We start from the raw sequence: 17606 nt of genomic DNA on the forward strand, positions 1-17606 counted from the left end.
CAAGAACCCTCGGCCACTGAGGTCAGGGAAGGAGGAGGGGAGAAGGTGCCCCAGCTGCCGGGGCAGAGAGTGTGTCCTGCAGCCCGCGGGGAAGGCCATGGTGAGGCAGCTGTGCCCTGCAGCCCAGGAAGATCCACGCTGCGGCAGCGCTGCACCAGCAGCCTGCGGAGGCCCCACGCCCGAGCAAGAGGATGCACCCAGAGGACGCCGTGACCCCATGAGAAGCCCGCGCTGGAGCAGGTTCCTGGCAGGATCTAGAGACCCAGGAGTCTGTAGGAGCCCGCTCTCGCAGGAGCCGGCGCTGGCAAAGGCGCAGCTGCCCCCGGGCCGCGGTGGGGCAGGACCGAGCGGAGCCCCCGCGTCGCGGGGCCCGATGGCGGCAAGGAGGCGGCGCAGCAGAGCGCCCCGCGGCGGACTCCATTTCCCGTGGCGCAGCGCGGCGAGGCGGCGCAGGCGCGGAGGGGCGGCGGGCGCGGGCGGCCGGGGCCATGAGGCGGCGGGGAGCCGTGCAGCGCAAGGTGCCGTGTCTGTTCGTCACCGAGGTGAAGGACGAGCCGTCGGCCAAGCGGGAGCGACAGGTGACCGGGGCGGCACCGGGCGGCACCGGGCGGGGGGCAGGCAGGTGGGGCTGGGGCCCTGCCCGAGTCCAAGGGAAGGCGCTGGGCCGCGGCAGTAACAGCATGGACTGTGTCGGAGCCCCCGGCCGCAGCCGTCTGGCGAGAAGTTCGCCTGAAGAGTAAAAGAACTTAATCGAGGGTTTTAAGAGAAACTCACGGGGGAGGTTTGCACAGGATTGTCCCCCTGAAGTGCGGGGAGGAAGGGCCGTCTGAGCGCCGTGCCAGCTCAGCCCCACGCTGTTCTGGCAGGTGCATGCAGGTGTTCACCCCGTGCTGTGTTTGCTTTTTGCAAGTGAAGGCCACTCCAGCATGACCGCCCGGGGAGCCGGTGGAAAACCTCCTGCCATTCCCACCTGTGAGCCTCGTAGGAACAAAAATAGAGCTTGTCTCCCTTTTGGGCATTTCTTTCCTTCCTTCTTGTTGTTTTCTTTTTGGAATATCAGGCTTGTGGCAGAAGAATTCCTTTGAGGTTGTGAGATGTGGACAGATTTGGGCGGCACTCACCTGTCTGGCTGCAAACCGATCTCCAGGTTGTGTTTCGCGATTTTAGTAGCAGCTGCATAGTGAACTTGAATCCAGCTCTGGGTGACTTTCTCCCGTTGGTGATTGGCTTCTGGATGAAAGAGCTGAAATGGTTGCCAAAACGACATTAATGTGATTGTTCCACTCAGAGTTAACCCATGTCAATAATGATCATGTAAGGGTACATCCCTACACTGTTGATTCTTTGTACAGAAGAAGCTAACAGCATATTAGATCTGGAACTGTCACATGCTATTTTTTTAAATTTGGTTTTGGTTTGGGATTTTTTTTTGTTGTTGTTTGTTTGGGGGTCTTTTTCGCTTTTTTTTGTTGGTGGTGCTTTAGTTTGGTCTTTGTTTTTTTTTTTAAAGTTCCAACAAGGATAAAACATGATTCTGACTGGTAGGGAAGAAAGGGGGGGTAGTGATGGTAAAATCGATGAGAATGTTTTCTCACTACCCTGATTTTTTTCGTTTTCGTCACATCTTCGTATTTGTTGATTTTGTGGTTACAGATCCTATAACTATAGTATGAAACAGTCATGTAATGTAACAAAGGTTCTTATTTTATGAATTCCACATTTTGTTTAAAGACTTCTGCAAGACAAGGACTTGCTTTATATTTTGCTGGCAGAAAGAGACAGTCCAGATTAAAAGACGAACTTGGCTGGGAAGAGGGAGTTACGATGATTATAGAGAAAAAGGTTTGAATCCAAACACACCTGATTGCATGTTTGCAGTGAAACTGTTAGAGAAGCTGTATAAAAGTCCTAGAAATTTGTACTAGTTGTCTATTTGTTGCAGATCCACAGATTATGTATTTCTTTGCTCTTTTGAAGCACAGAACTGTTAGCTGATATCACTAAGTATTTAATATCAAGATGCTTTTGCCACTTCGCAAAAGCACCCCTCGTCTCTGTATTGCACTAAGGTGGACTTTCAGCTCCAAACTGAAAGCTAGTCAGGAGGAATTTCTGTTGCCACCCTAATGCAGGAGGACGTATCTCAAAGTGCTGCAGTGTTGGACTGGAACCATGCTAGCTTATGTGCTCTGTTTAAAGTGGAAAGCAAAGTAATCTCTAAACAGTAATCAAGAATGGGAAAGAGGGAGAGAATTTACAAACAGATTATCCTGGTTCTTCTGTCTTAGAGTACTTTGCAAACTATGAAGTTTTGAAGAAACAAGGGTGCATTGCAATGATATTAGAAATCAGCTCTATAATGTGTAATACTTACAGAGCTGCATTTATAGATGCCAGCTCTGAGGAGCAAGAACCTGTATGAGAGCAAGGCAGTAATAGAGCCACTTGTCTTCTTTTCAGCCATTCAAAGTTTTGGCAACTGACACTATAACTGAAAAGGCATTAGAGGCAGATGTACACAATGCAGTTCCTACTGAAAAGGTGGATGGAACCTGCTGTTATGTAACTACGTATAAAGGTAAGATTTGCAGATTTCTCATGCTGACTAGAAGTCATTTTACATAGTTTTCACTTTTATTGTAAGATTTATTTACAGCTACTGTGAATTCAACTGGCAACTTGACCACGAAGTAATAGTTATATAGACTTTAGGTGGTGTTTCTAAAGCTGTTCTAGAATTTGCTCTCTATAAGACATGAAGTATGGCTTAAGTGAACATGAACATCCAGGAGCTATTCCAGTTTTTAAATTTCCTATTAATAAGTCTTGCAAACTGGGTCACGTATAATAGCGTGCCTCATTTCCTTGGGGAAGATTAATAGAAGTACAGAGGTTGGGAGGAAATGAGAAGACTGTGCATTGACTCACTGGGGTTCATGCCTTCACCTGAAATTGTAAGGAAACTCTGTATTACACTAAGCAAGACTGTATATAGAATATAAAATAGATTTGGAAATTCATGTAGTGTAATTTGAATTTAAATAGTGGCTTTGCTTATAAAATTTCTCAAGTGGCAAATGAGAATCCGTATCTTGCTGCTATGTAGTTGATTACAGTACTCTGAAGGATGTGCTTACCCCAGTAAAGTGCTGGTTTTATCTCTGCAAAATCTTAGGACAACCTTACCTATGGGCCAGGTTGGATCGAAAACCCACCAAACAAGGTGAAAAAAGGTTTAAACGATTCTTGTATTCATTGGAAGATTGCAAAGGTTAGTAAAGATTTCTTTCCTTCTTTTTGGCAATCTGAAGTTATTCAGTTGGAAGAACAACTAGTCTAATATGGGAAATATCAGTGATCTTGCTCCAGTTTTTTAAATTTTGCTCTTTACAGTGAAGAGCTTTAAACTGCAATAGGTAGCTATTTTTTTAAAATCTTAATTTTTGAACTTTTAATCTACTTAAAAGTTAAATGCTTCTTTAAACCATCCTAATTGTAGACCACTTGAGTTTGACAGATGTTGGTGCTTGTACCAAGTAGCTGGGACTACTGTCTGTAAAACAACATTTAGATCAATGGTATTTTGATAATTGCATTGAAAGACAACTAAAGCAAAGTTGTTTAAAAGTTTGCCAAAAACTAAATGTTGCATTTATATGTCTAGAATTTGTTTGGAATATTGAAGAGGATTTCAAGCCTGTTCCAGATACCTGGATTCCAGCAAAGGACATAGACTTCTCTAATGGCAATCCTTTGCCCGATGAAAATGGACATATGCCAGGTACCTATGATGCAGCACAGGTAAAACTGGGGAAAGGTGTGTGTGAATTTTAGAAGTGAATTAGAATAAGTTCCAGAGTTAAAAATAATCATTAACATATTCAGAAAAAAACAAAATTGGAATGCCATTCATTCACTGTCAGAAAGGCTTTGTTCTTCTGACACATAGAAATAATTGCAGTTTGCTGTACAAACTTACAGACCTTCAGCTGAAGGTATAATTGTGACATTTACATTCTTCTGAGATACATCAGTTTTTCTTTTCACTCTTTCTGTGTGTAGTTAACTGTAGGGTTTTTATAATGATGTAACAGGTTCTAGTAGGTATTTAATAACTTCAGATATTTACGTTGGTAAAATGCAGTGTTTTCTCATAGGTTGGGTGCCTGTGGAGAAAAATAGTAAGCAGTATTGCTGGCACTCATCTGTTGTAAATTATGAGGCTGGAATAGCGCTGGTATTGAAACACCATGCTGACCCAGGGCTTCTGGAAATCAGTCCTGTGCCATTGTCAGAAATTTTAGAACAAACATTGGAGCTTATTGGGACTAATATTAATGCAAATCCATATGGTAAGTTTATATGGTCTGTTCTTAAATACTTTTTTATTTAGTGGTATTTTTGAGTTAAATATGCATTTTCTTTGTGTAAGTTTTTTTTTAAAGTTTTCCAGTAGCAACCTTCTTAGAAACGAGAGGCAGGGCTGGCTGAAGGAACTCTCACCCACAAATACTCACCTTAGAAAGCTGAGTTGTCATGGGACTAGTTACGTCTATTAAACCTCAGTTACTATAAAAATGCATTGTTTTAGTCTTTAAAAAATATTTTGAATGGAAAAGCTGTTTTAAATATTATTTTAAGTATTAAAATACCATCAAAAACCTTTAAGATTGTTTCCTGGGACCTTCACTTTTTTTACTTGCTCTTTTGATCAATTGAAGTAGAAAATTTTATTCAACCTTTCTTTTGGGGCCTTTAAAGTTAGTCACAAGTTGCAACTTTTAAATTATGAAATAAGAATTTTTTTAGGGAAATGTAATTTAGCCTAAATTTTGGTTGTGGCTTCTTCCTTTAAAGGCCTTATAACAAGAAACCAGTTAGGTATGAGCACAAGTGAGTTCTGACTTCTGCGCTTTGCTGTTAGGATAACTTGGAAGGATGGATAGGAAAAATAATCCTACCTTGTCTAACCATTTCCTCCGTATGTAAAAAGAATTACAACAAAAAGTTCTAATAGCTGTATTCTTAAATGAAGATTAATGTTAACGTGAAAAGGCAATGCAGTTGTTAACAGCCCAGTTTCAAGTATTCTTGAGAAGACATGCCAAATTTTCAGGAACTAAGGTTTGGGCCATTGATCATGATCTGAAGCATGAAGGATTTAGCTGGTAGCTTCATGGTGAGTGAGAAGGTGACCACAGGGAAAAAGCAGACAACTTTTATGATATAAAAGTAAAAATCTCTGTGTCATGTTTATTTTATACAAAGGAGGAGGAGATTTTAATGAATATTTTTAAACTAAAATGTGAGGAAAGACAGCTGAATGTGGTAGTTAAAAATAGAACTAGCTCTTCTGTTAAAGACAGGACAATGTTGTAGTATCTATTAGAAGTTTACCTTTACAGAGTGCTTTTAAGGTATCTGCAATAACAAAAGTGAGGAAACACATTAACTAGCAGGAAGGTATTTGTTTCTTTAAACATAGGACTAGGAAGCAAGAAGCACCCTGTACATCTTCTGGTACCACATGGAGCATTTGAAATAAAAAATCCACCTGCTCTGAAGCAAAATGACATATTGTCTTGGTTTGAAAACTGCACTGAGGGTAAAGTTGAAGGAATTGTGTGGCACTGCCATGATGGGTGTTTAATTAAGGTAAGTGTATGAATGGACATGTGGAAAGCACTATAATATTTCACAAAATATGAAGTATTGTATTTATTAAGGAACTTTTTTCCCAAGTTCTTTAATAGTGAATGTTCTCCAACATATGAAATAACAGTAGAATTAGTAAAGCCACTGAATCACTACAATGACAATATACTGAACTTTTGCATTCCCATCATGCTAATAAAGTAATTGAGAACATATTTTCTTGCCTGTCTATACAGGAATCATTCTCTTTAAAGCTTAATTCTTTTATTTAAAAATTAAGTTCTTTTAATGTTAAATAATAGAACAAGTATTATTAATAAGGATGTGATATTTGATTAATTAGCAAGTTAGTATTATTTCTGAAACTGTGGAGGACACCTTGGTTCTGGTTTGCCTTTTGTGCTTTCTAATTGTTCATGTTATATAGTTAACTGATTAATGCTTTTAAGTGCACTGATGCAGAGCATCCTGGAATCCACAAACACCCCCACACCTCCCAAGTTGGGAATTGTTGTGTTACTGTCAAAATGGCTGAATTGATCTTCTTCCCTTTTATTTTAGCTCCATCGCCATCATCTTGGTTTACCTTGGCCACTTGCAGAGACGTACCTGAATTCTCAGCCTGTTGTAATTTCTTTTAATAGAACTAAATATGACTGTGACTTTGAACCAAAGAGTTTGTTTCACCATTTTTCAGAGTTGGATGGACAAAGATTTGACAGACTCAAAGATATCAAGTTTGATGCTTGAAATGACTTTAAGTTAATTGTTTTATGTGCTGCATTCCTCTTACTTGTGTCTACTACAGCATTCTTCCTTATGAATAATCACTTGGGCAACAGCCCAAGTACTGTATCATTTTAAGTTTATCCTAAATGACTAATTTTAAATAACAGAGATCTGACAGCCAGAACAGAGATCTAGCTTCCAGCATGTGTATTTTCTGAGAAATCATTAACTTTTGAACCCATTCCTGGAAACTGTTAACATTTAGTGCAGGAAGTGTATTGTCTAACACTGGCTGGTCCTCAAAGGTTTACTAATTAATGCAGTCAACTGGAAAAGTTACATAGTTTGAGTTTCTACAGCTGTATAATTATTATGACACTATTATATGTAGGTTTGAGGTTTAGCATCAAGTTTCTTAACAGTAAAAGGACATATTTCAGGTGGGACCAGAATTAGTCTTAAAATGTCACTTTTTTTTTTTTTAAGTTGTAACAGTTTTTTTATGGGGGAAGACTTCTTGTATTATTCAACTGTTCATCTGCAGCATTATGCTATTATTTAAAAACCTAATTAACCTATATCCTACAGGCACTTGCACTATTTTGGGGCAAAAAGAGTAAATAATAGAAAATATACTAGTTTTATTTTGGAGAGCCTAGTAAGTGGAGAGAGACATGACTTGGCTTAATAAGTCCCATTTACAACTGCATCTGAATTAGGAAACTTCATCAAGGGTAACTAAATAAGATAAGGTATATAAATAATAAAGTTGAAACTGAATGATTGTTTGAGTTGGCTTTATTTCATCTCTGCTATAAAAGTATACATCTAGCTATATAAAATAAACAAAATGAAAAATCAGTTATGTACAAAAATATCAGTGGTTTTGGCTGAAATACTATAGCTTCATTTTTGTTTTTTTTTTTCTTGGATTTTCTAACACTGAGGTAAAAATAACCAGGGATGTGAGAACAGACATCCAGCACACTGACCTTGAGTTCAGAGTTAAACATTATGGTCACACAAGACAAGAAGAGCAAATTACATATTCTTACTGATCTGTGCATTAGCATACTTAGTATGCTGAAAGGATAAGCCCAAGGTTCCAACTTCACCTGCCACCTTATTGCCCAAATAACCTGTTCAGAATTAAAATATACTATTGCTCAGGAGCTGGGAGAGGTAAAACTCACTTTTAAATGTTGCATATAAATACTGACCATGAACTGTTCAATAATCCCTATTCTGCACTCTTAGGTGTGTTGCAAACTAACAACCTTAAGAAACTTGTATAATTGCAAGATAAACACAGACAATTTTATTTTTATGTATCGATGAGGATACTGAACACTAGTCTAATCAACAGGAACGTTGCCTGGACTCTCCTCCTGAATGCCAAACTCTTCATAAAGCTGCTTCAGTCTCTCTTCTAAGACAATATTTTTTTTCACTTCTTCATTATAGTTGTATTTGAGATCCTCAAGTTCTTCAAAAAAGGAAGGGTTGTAGGTTTCTAGTTCTCTTCTCAGCTCTTTTGTCTCCTCCTATTGAAAAGAATGAAGGAGTACCACCTTTATCCAGAACTTTGTTAATACTACACAACAGCTTTTTTTTTGCCTTTTTCTTGAGAGGTTATATGGTAAGAGAATAAGGATACTGTCTAGAGACAAAAAACTATCCATAAATAATACACCTAAAAAAACAGGCTTTGTAAACAATGTTTAGAAATTGACTTTGTGATTAAATATTAATTTAGACATTAAACAGCTCTTTCTAGCTAACTGTAATTTTGCTAATTTTGATCATCCTGCAAGGATGATAATTGCAGCTCACCTTTAATTGCTGTTTTTCGAGCTCTGAAGCTTCCAGCTGTGACTGGAGGTCAGCCATTTCTGTCATTAGCTTGTCAATTTTATCTTTCTCTACAATTTCATTATGTCCTGCAAAAATCATGATTTTTTAATTAAGTTTTAAGTAGTGAAAACCCATAGCACAAGTGATCTTGTTTCAATAATTCTGCAGCTCCTGAAAGCTGAGTTAAAGTGTATGAATCCAATTGGGATCACCAAACATTCAAGTCACCTGGGCTTTTCTGTAGTTCTTGTACAAATTAAGCACTGCTGTCTAGTTCCTGTGATTGAATGCAGTAGCCCAGTGGCCAGTCTGTTAGCACACCTTTGAGAAATATGACATGTACCCGACCTCTGAATTACATGCAGGAAGTTTGGGAATGTCATAAGGATCTTGTTGCAAGTATTCCTAATTTCAAGAGGGTTTGTTTTGGTTTTGTTTTTCCAGCCATGGCAGTGTGCTGTTCTGCAGTGTTCTGCTTTTCCCATGGGACTGATGCCTGCTAGGTCTTAAATCATTCACAGAGCTGGAAATAGACACTCATTCTCTAGCAGCTCAGAACCCAAAGCAAAAGGTGTAGGAAAGAATTTCAGTGAATGACTGACATCTTACAAAGTCTTTTGAGGTTAATAAAGCAAGTGGGGGCAGAAACTACACACCTTCTCGTGAGGGAAAAATCATACAAAGTTTACAGTCTCTTGCTCAAAATAACTGATTATGGAGATTTTTACTGAAAATTCTCTACAAAAAGTTTGTATATATATTCAAAAATCCAAGACTTTAAACTGCTTCAGCTTACGCTACTTTGGCATTAATCTAACTAAAATAATTCTCCAGGTCTATTATCACTTGGCACACACATATCAAGTAAAAATAGTTTTAGACCCTAAATACACGAAGATCTTTATTTCAGGAATTGAAAATGGTTACCAGCTGCAGGACCTTCACTTGCATAGCTGTGTCTTTGGTGCTTATAATCCCCCATCTGGTGCACTAGTTCTGCTTTTTCTTTCTCTAATCGATTATTCCTTAATCTGGAATATAAAACAATTTTAGAATAATTTAAAAAAATACTAAATTATTTAACTAAAAATTGCAGTGGCCATTTCCTGATCATTCTTATTTCATGTATATTGGGTGAGGTATTTATTTAGTTATTTAGAAGTACACTACCTTAAAAACTGAAGCTCCTTGATGAGGTTTTGCTCTGTCCCTGCACCTTCAGGAAGATGTTTGAGAAGCTCAATCTTAAAAGAAAAATTAAGAAAATTTTATTCTTGAAAACAGTATCCATGGCAATGCAGTTCAGACAGAGTTCTTTTGGATACAAGATTAAAAACAAATGAAAATAATCTAAGGATGTAACAAAATACTAGGCTATCAGAAAAAAGTGTTCATGTACAGTTTCCACACACAAAGCTAATTCTTGACATCCTTTCCAAAGTTAGTAAAAGTCATTGCTACATATTCCATGAAGGGTGAAGAAAAAAGTATTTAGAAGTCAGATTTACAAAGAAAGTTGGATACATAGCTACATCAGCATAATGTATACATCTGCTTAAGGAACTAAATATGCCTAAATAATTTAAATGTTTTAAATATATTGCTGATGTGCTTATTTGCATACCCGGGTGTCCCAGTTGATTTTGAAAGATAGTATGAAAAACCTGTGATTTTGCAGTGACAACACAAATGAGGGTACAGTAGGGGTGACCTAGTCTGGGTCAACCTCATTAATTGGCTAAAATATATAAATACAGCAACTGTGACTGAAAGAAACCTATTAAGGAAGGGATTAGAAAAAAGAAAAACATACTCTGCTGCTACAGACATTACAAAGACATAAATTAAGCATTCTATTTTCAGAACTATCAGGCTAAATTTTACTCACTTGTTCTTTCAGATCTTGTAAATTTTTATCAGTGTTGTGTTCACGTTCTGTTGCTTCCTGAAGCAGCCGTTTAAGGTTAGCAATGCTTTGGGTTTTTTTAGTAATATCCATTTCCATCTCCTTCAATTTAGCTTCCTGCATTCTGACAGTATTTTTATTTAGAGAAAGATAAAAGCAAAAGTTAATACTTTTGCAGAAATAGAGATTAAAATACCTTTAGGAGAATAAATGCTGTAAAATATACCCTAAAATATGTTTGGGGCATCAGCTTTTAAATAATAATTGGCCTTATAAATACAGTTTGCTGAAAGAAGCATTATGAGAAGTACATTTTTAATCTTAGAATAAAGGCTTTTCTGGATACTACACTTCTGTGGATCTTTTTTTTGTCTATGCTTTATTAAAGAGGGAGAGGAATGTTTTTATACTATTGCACATAAACTCAACCTGCTGCTAAAACAATGCGTTTTACTAATGGAGTATGTACACTACTTGGATCTTTCTTCAATGCTATACCTTTGGAAGTATTTTTCTAATGATTAAATATTTTATAGAAAATAATGTACTGAGAAAAGGCCTGATACAGATGAAGAAGATGAAGACTCCAAGGCCAAAACTGTTTTGCAATAAATTGTTTACCCTGGAGGAACAGGGAATCTGAGGAAGATTCCATTCGGCTTTGAGCTGTAGAAGGCTACAAAAAAGGTTTGTGTAGAGTCTGAAATGTTGGAATATAACCTCTAGAGATCATGTAGCCCACTTTCCCATCTGAATCCATCTGGATTTTCAGATAGCAATACAATGTCTGACATCTTGCTACCTGCCAAAGAGTCTTCTGAAGGGTCACTGGGATTGCACCCCTTTGTCTGCCCTATGAAACACTTCCTGTTATCATGTACATGCTTTGGTAGATGTGCTGGTGAGGCGGATTGCATGGTAAAGTTCCCCAAGCAGCTCCTCTAGCTTGGTAAGGCCTTTATGTTTTTAACTTGCTTTAAATTCATGTTAAAGTAAATGCAAATAGGAGGCTTTATTCACGTGAGTTGAAATAGCACGTACAATGAAACATGACCGTGTATTTTGTATCTATCTATACAACTATATATTTCTATCAACTAAATAGAACCAAGTAGAAATGTTTTTCAAAAGAAGTGAAGAACTAAAAGAATAAATACAAGAAAACTGCTGAGCCAATATACCAGTTGTTCAGGGCCTACCATCTTCACTGCATGCTCATATCTTTCTCCTGTGGCCATCAGCCACTTTTGTCCTGCAGTCAGTTTTGCCCTCCTTCCTTATACAAATTATGGTTGTCATCTGGCCTTGCATAGAGACATCTTACCTCACTTCAGGGGAAGACTAAAAAAAAACATGGCTTTTTGAAGTCTCAGTGAAGTGAAATGGCTCAGCAGTATATCAGAGAAACACTAGACCCTCCTCGAGGAATCCTGTGGGAATGCAAGACTGAGAAGGAGGTAAAATCTTGGACATCAACAGTGATCTGATCTAGGATGAAATCAGACAAGTCTCTCTCCTGATTTTCTGCCCTAATAAGTTTACTGTCAGAGGTTCTGATTTTATAGATATATTCCATCTCTGTTTACCACTATTAAAGGGTATTTTTGCAACACAATCTTATTTCACCCTGAAGTCACCCACGAGTCTAGGAGTAAGTACTTCTTACCAAAAATTTGCTCTCTCCCATCCTTACACAGAACACAGGTTGTTTATTTCTCTTATAGCATAAGCATTGTTTCATTTTTCTGTCCTTTTATTACATTCTCAATTCCTACCTTGTTACAATGGACTTCCAGCTTCTGCTGTCAGCTCCATCAAGTTGGCTCTCAGCCAAATTTAGCTTCTTAATGGTTTCCTCCAGCTGCACATTTAATTTCTCATTTAGTATCTCCAAGTTATTCTTCTCTATTCGTAGCTTCTCTCCATTGTCAGCTTCCTATTGTTCAATAAAAGCAAAGGTTTATGCAATACTTAACCTCACATGAAGCACAGTATTATCTCAAATGATGGTGAGATAGGGTCAATGCTGATTTAGAGGAAAATGCATCCAGTATTACTAGCAACTTCCAAATTCGCTCTTGGGCTAGTCCTTGGATATCTCCACATATACTGAAAAATATCTGTCACAGTACTATCAGTGCTATATCAATGATTAAAAAAAATAAAAACCATATACTTAATATAACCAGTAGCTAATGAAAATAAAGAGATGCATTACAATGATCATACCTTTCTCAGTTCTTTACGCAGTCTCTCATTTTCAGTAATGAGTTTTTCCATTCCTTTGGTTTTAGATTCATAATGCATACTCAGCTGGCCTTTCAGATCAAGTTTCATTTTTTCCATTTCAGACTAAAGAGCAAACAATTTGTTAAAACACATTTACATTGCTTAGTAGAAGATTTCAGATTTCAGCCACTTAGCACAGTGAACATAATATTTCATCACACAGTTAAATATATCTTTAAGGTACAAAATACCTTAAATCATGCAGTATGTTATGCTAAAATGAAGTTTTGCCTTTCTATTCTATATGTTTCATATCTGGCATTTTCAAAACAGTTTTGTGCCAATCAGTATCAATAGGCTTGCTGCTCCATTTTGTTAATAACTTGCACATAAATTGTTATCTAAATATAGCTGCTGGAGATAAATCTGTACCTTTAGCCTCTCATTTTCCTGCTCAAGACCAAGAAATTTCTCATTAGAAACCATAGCTGGAGCTTTTTTCAGTTCTTCATTTTCTCTTTGGACTCTCTCTACAACCTTTTTCATCAAGCCAATTGTTTTTTCCAATTCTGGGACTGTCTTTCCACTTCTACCAGCCTACGGAGAGACGGAAATGGAAAAAGAAAAGTAAGCAAATAGTTCAGCTTAATATTCTGAGAGTCTCCAAATCTTATTTTATTGCTTATTTTCCCATTGCAAATCATATTTATAAAAAAAGATGCTTTATTTTGATATGACTTGAACTCTAGAATTTCTTGCATACTTAGCTCTCAAAAACATCTAATGATGTATTCACCCCCTAAGTCAGCAAATCAACACCTTCATTTTCTGTTACCCAGAAGAACTGCAGTTAAGTCTCAAAATCTGCTGTACTTTATGAAATAAACTGAAACATCAGGAAAATAAACCAAAAAACTACTTAATTTCTTTAGCTTTTCTCACAGAAAAAGTCCCCAGTATAACAGACCATGCAATTGCTTAAATGCTAATTCTGCTGGGGGCATGGGTGAAAAATGGCTGGGAGCTTGAGGGAAGAAAAGAGAGTCCTTTTTTAGCAACACTTCTTCTGCTGAATTCAAGTGACTGAAGAACTACACTTTAAAGCACAAGTAGATCTCCCTTTTCAAAGGCATAAATTCTTCTTGCAGAATGATGAATAAATAAATGTGGAGGGAAACATGGTTATATCTCTATTTTTCTTCTTTCACTACATTAATTAATGAGTTAGAAAATCTACTGGGAGAGTCTTCAAATCCATTTATTTTCTCATCATCTTTGAAGCAATTTCTTCAGCAATCATAATTTAAAGATGCTGCTGATTCTAGTTCTGGGGCCATAAGGTACTTCCTTTTCTTTCTCCAGAAGTAAGGAGCAAAGTAAGTGGAAAATGGGGAGGATCGTACTCCCTGGAGTTCTACATAAATGTATATAGCAACCACATTTCAGAAGTAAAAATTATTTATTCTTCTTCTCTAAAATAACTGCAGGGATTAGGAGGTTTTTGTTGGTACACAGCAGAGTTAAATAAAAACCTGTCACATCTTGCTGCCTCTGAATGGAGAAAGATGCAGAATTTGCTGTCTCCTCAGAACCTTTGCATCAAACAGTTTTATAAACTGAATTTCCTTGTCCAAAAATACCACTGCAGAAGACAGAGACAGATATACAAGCAATCCATGCAAGGCATGAGTAAAAGAATGAAAAATACATGATCTTTTCCATGTACCCAGAAGCAGAACTCATTCTCTTTGTGCACTGAGCTACAAAGAGGTATGAAGGCACTTAGGAGCTTTTATTAATTCTGCTTTCTTTAGAAGGTCACACAAAGAGTTTGGTAAGTTAGCGGCAAGAGACATACTGGGCACTGCTGAGTACTTTTTTCCCTGTAACTTCTGAACTATTGTTCTATTAAGGTAGTTGACAGTAACTAGGATAAAATTTAGCTGTGTCACCTTGCAGAGTCCAACAAACAAAAACCTTCACTACCAGTAACTTACCCTTTCTACATCTGCATCTGCATCAAATCATTTACATAAATACATGAATACAAGTTTCATTATTATGGCTGTAAGTGCTCTTTACTGGACAAATATGCTTCTGAAGGTAACTAATCCAAATGACAAAATAAGGCCATGATATCGCAAATATTTAATAGCGTAGCTCTAGTCCTAATGGTCCTGTTAACCTAATGTCATTAATGTATTACGGCATTTTGTCAGTCAAATAAACAAGAACAATTCATGTTTGCTTTTGGCTGATTCCAAATAATTTACCTTCAATAATACTTTGCTTGTTTTTGTATTTCATTTTCGTCTAATTATGATGAAAAATGCTGTTAGAATACTCACCCCTCTAAGGCTGCCCAGCTTTCGTTCAGCATCTGCTTTTTCTTTTTTGAGAAGTTCACACATTTCTTTTAAGTCATCTACCTGGTCCTACAAGTAAAAAAACAAAGTAACAAGCAACTTAGATCTCAAATTGAGGTGAACATCTGGTGAACAAAATTACAGTTGTTCTACTTTGAAAAATTAAAGACAAAGCAATTTCCTAGTTCAATGACATTTTCCGTCATTTCTACCAGCTATTTAACTTCTCATCTTCAGTAAAAGCATGAAAAACATACAGTATGTACAGAAAAAACATCCATTTCTTTTTAAGCAATTCCCTGACCTGTGTGAGGGTAAAGGGGACTAAAGTAAAAAGGTGTTACCTTTAGTCTTGGCAAATCTTTATTGGCCTGTTCTAGTTGGAATCTTAGCTCAATGTTTTCAGATGACAATCTTAAATTTTCCTTTAAAACTTCTTGTTCTCTTCTATACTGATTACTTGATCCTATTCCTGATGTCTTGAGAAAACAGAGGGGAAAAAAATATTATTAAACGCTAATGTACTAATTCAACACAACTACCAATTGTAGCTGATTAAGAGCAACAAAGAATTAGTATTTCTCACAGAAATTAAACAAGACAGTATTATTACCAGTTTTGATTGAATCTGCTTTAACTCCTTCTCTTATATCTCTTAGACTTGCTTACCCTTTAAGGGAAGTTTACAAATCAGTATAAACCAGTAAAAATTCCATTAAGCCAAAACTAACTCTCAAAGTACTCTGTAGAAATAAATCTCAATGACTAAAAGGCAAAAACAGGTACTGAATGTAGTAAGCTGTGACACTGTACCTGGGAACAGCATCTAATTTTAAGGACATACTCTGATAGGTTATTTAAGTAGTACATACATCATAAGAAATTTAATTTATGTCAAATGGATTAGAGAGCAAGTCAGGAAAAGTAGTATAGAACTCTCTTTTAATCTGTTAGTTCCCACAATCTTAAATCTTTATCCATGGAGGCTACACAATTTCTACTACACAAAGAGTGCCTTGCATACTTTATATTGCCAATTCAAATAAAAGTAACATGGTAAATTATTATTCCTGACTAGTAAAAAGTAAAACCTTTTAAAAATATAATAATCAGTGGTTTTTACTTATGTAATTTGGGAATTAACTGTATGATTTATTACTTCATCACTAGTAAGAGGAATCACATATTTGCTTCATTAAAGCATTTTTTCTTAGTGTAAATAATAAAGTAAGTCTCTTAAAGAATGAAGGACATCAAACTCCATGTATCTTTGGGGTTATTTGTAAACTCTCTGGATCAAGATTTTAAAATTGACAGCTAACTTGAGAGCTGACATGCATGTCTATTATGAAAATATAAGGTCTGCTTTATGGAACACTTGGTATGTCAGTATCCCTGCAGACCATGCATAGGAAAGCACTGCATTGTCAAGATCAAACTATTCTATTTCTACATCATTTGTACTGAAGAAATGCTAGAGGGCCACTACAGTATCAAACCTCAGGCATTTCACAAAATTCTGGGGCAGTTTCAACCCCTTCTGTACAGCTTTTGTCATTTTCCTGTTTATTCTCCGCATTGGGTTGATTAATTTCATTATTCATATTTATTTTGTCTGCTTCACAGTCATTAGCTTGATTAGGAGGTTCCCCTGAATCAGACTGATTGCAGCTCATTCTGTCAGCATCAGGCTCTTCTACACATTCGTCTTCATCTACATTTGACTGCTTGAAGATTTCTTGCTTCCTCTCCTCTTCTTCACATTTCTCACTAACTTTTCCATTTTCAGACTGGGTTATATTTTCTTCTTTCTCACTGCAGTTCTCTTCACCAGCTTCAGCTATAATTTTGGTTTTCAGACCTTCCCTAGAAATATCTGTGTCCTTGCATTTCTCACTGTCTTCAGGATGCTGTTCAGGAGACATTTCTCTGCTAGCATTGGCAGCAGGCTCCTGGCCTTCATTATGCAGAATGCATGTTTGCATGTCTGTGTCCTCATCTACTTCATTGCCATCAGTAATACTATTATTAGTCTGATGTTTGATTTCATCCCTATTTGAAATAGATTGCTTGTGAAGGAAATTCAGATACTTTTGTTTACTGACAGTGATTGGAACAGACTTGGTCAGTTCACTTTGGTCACAAGTGCTCTGATTCAAGTTGATAGAGTGAGGCATGAAAGAAAAGAAGAACACAGTAAAAGAAAACAGGAAATAAAACTAAAATGTACTGTTAAGTCTACTCTTGAAAGGTAAGATAACTTAATAATGCAGAATTTGCAATATAATCAACCTTGTAAAAATCAAAGCACAACAAAAACACCTAATGTAACTGAAATACAGCTCAGTATTTCCCCAATCTCTGTGCATGTTAAATTTTGAATCAACATATAATATAAAAGTAGTGTCTCAGTTGCAGACTCATATGTTTAAAAATATTTTTTCCTTATTTCTCCACAGATGCTAGGATGCTGAATATCTCAGCTTCTACCTGTAGGACACAGACATTTTAAGTTCTGGAGATCTGGTGGGTTTTTTGTTTGTTTTGTTGGGTTTTTATAAAACCACTAAAAGCTGAGTATTTCATACCCTGCTGTAGAATACAGTAATTTGAATTGAACCAGCTAAGTGACAAAGAATACCCAATAGAAAACAAAAACTTTTCATAAGTAGTATTCTACTTAATACAGTTGCTTTATTTAACTTACCAAGGGTCTCAAAAATGTCTCTCTTGAACATTGTCTCTGCAATGCATGAAGCTTTTCCTGAAGGTATTGATTTTTAAAATGTAGATCTTCTACAACAGAGTCTCGTGGGATTGCTTGCAGTGTTCTACATCAAAAAATGAATCAAGCCAAAACAAACAAA

At 36.9% G+C, this 17606-nt stretch overlaps 2 protein-coding genes across 7 annotated transcripts in view; one reads left to right on the forward strand and one right to left on the reverse strand.

Moving 5' to 3' along the window:
* The first annotated feature begins 435 nt into the window (after nucleotides 1-435).
* On the forward strand, nucleotides 436-7164 carry RLIG1 (RNA 5'-phosphate and 3'-OH ligase 1). Its single transcript, XM_085046189.1, has 7 exons — nucleotides 436-578; nucleotides 2461-2578; nucleotides 3176-3271; nucleotides 3665-3781; nucleotides 4158-4352; nucleotides 5486-5655; nucleotides 6217-7164. Exons 1-7 carry the CDS (start codon nucleotides 489-491, stop codon nucleotides 6403-6405), a joined length of 975 nt encoding a protein of 324 aa, XP_084902315.1. The 5' UTR covers nucleotides 436-488; the 3' UTR covers nucleotides 6406-7164.
* The window catches only part of CEP290 (centrosomal protein 290), a 46351-nt gene continuing 35909 nt past the window's right edge, over nucleotides 7165-17606 (reverse strand). For 4 of the 6 annotated variants that reach the window (XM_085046113.1, XM_085046103.1, XM_085046123.1 and 1 more), the window contains exons 44-55: nucleotides 17447-17570; nucleotides 16239-16889; nucleotides 15084-15218; nucleotides 14722-14808; nucleotides 12806-12970; nucleotides 12374-12496; nucleotides 11920-12080; nucleotides 10127-10268; nucleotides 9409-9482; nucleotides 9166-9269; nucleotides 8218-8324; nucleotides 7165-7928 (exon numbers count right to left, since the gene is read on the reverse strand). In XM_085046113.1, the coding sequence (XP_084902239.1) occupies nucleotides 7740-7928; nucleotides 8218-8324; nucleotides 9166-9269; nucleotides 9409-9482; nucleotides 10127-10268; nucleotides 11920-12080; nucleotides 12374-12496; nucleotides 12806-12970; nucleotides 14722-14808; nucleotides 15084-15218; nucleotides 16239-16889; nucleotides 17447-17570 (2062 nt within the window). In that variant the 3' untranslated portion in view covers nucleotides 7165-7739. The remainder of the gene's footprint in view (nucleotides 7929-8217; nucleotides 8325-9165; nucleotides 9270-9408; nucleotides 9483-10126; nucleotides 10269-11919; nucleotides 12081-12373; nucleotides 12497-12805; nucleotides 12971-14721; nucleotides 14809-15083; nucleotides 15219-16238; nucleotides 16890-17446; nucleotides 17571-17606) is intronic. The other 2 variants (XM_085046133.1, XM_085046143.1) reach the window with 2 other exon arrangements.

Source organism: Lichenostomus cassidix, chromosome 1Aa, assembly GCF_008360975.1.
Source record: "Lichenostomus cassidix isolate B80296 chromosome 1Aa, HeHo_3.0, whole genome shotgun sequence".
Classification (NCBI taxonomy): Eukaryota; Metazoa; Chordata; class Aves; order Passeriformes; family Meliphagidae; genus Lichenostomus; species Lichenostomus cassidix.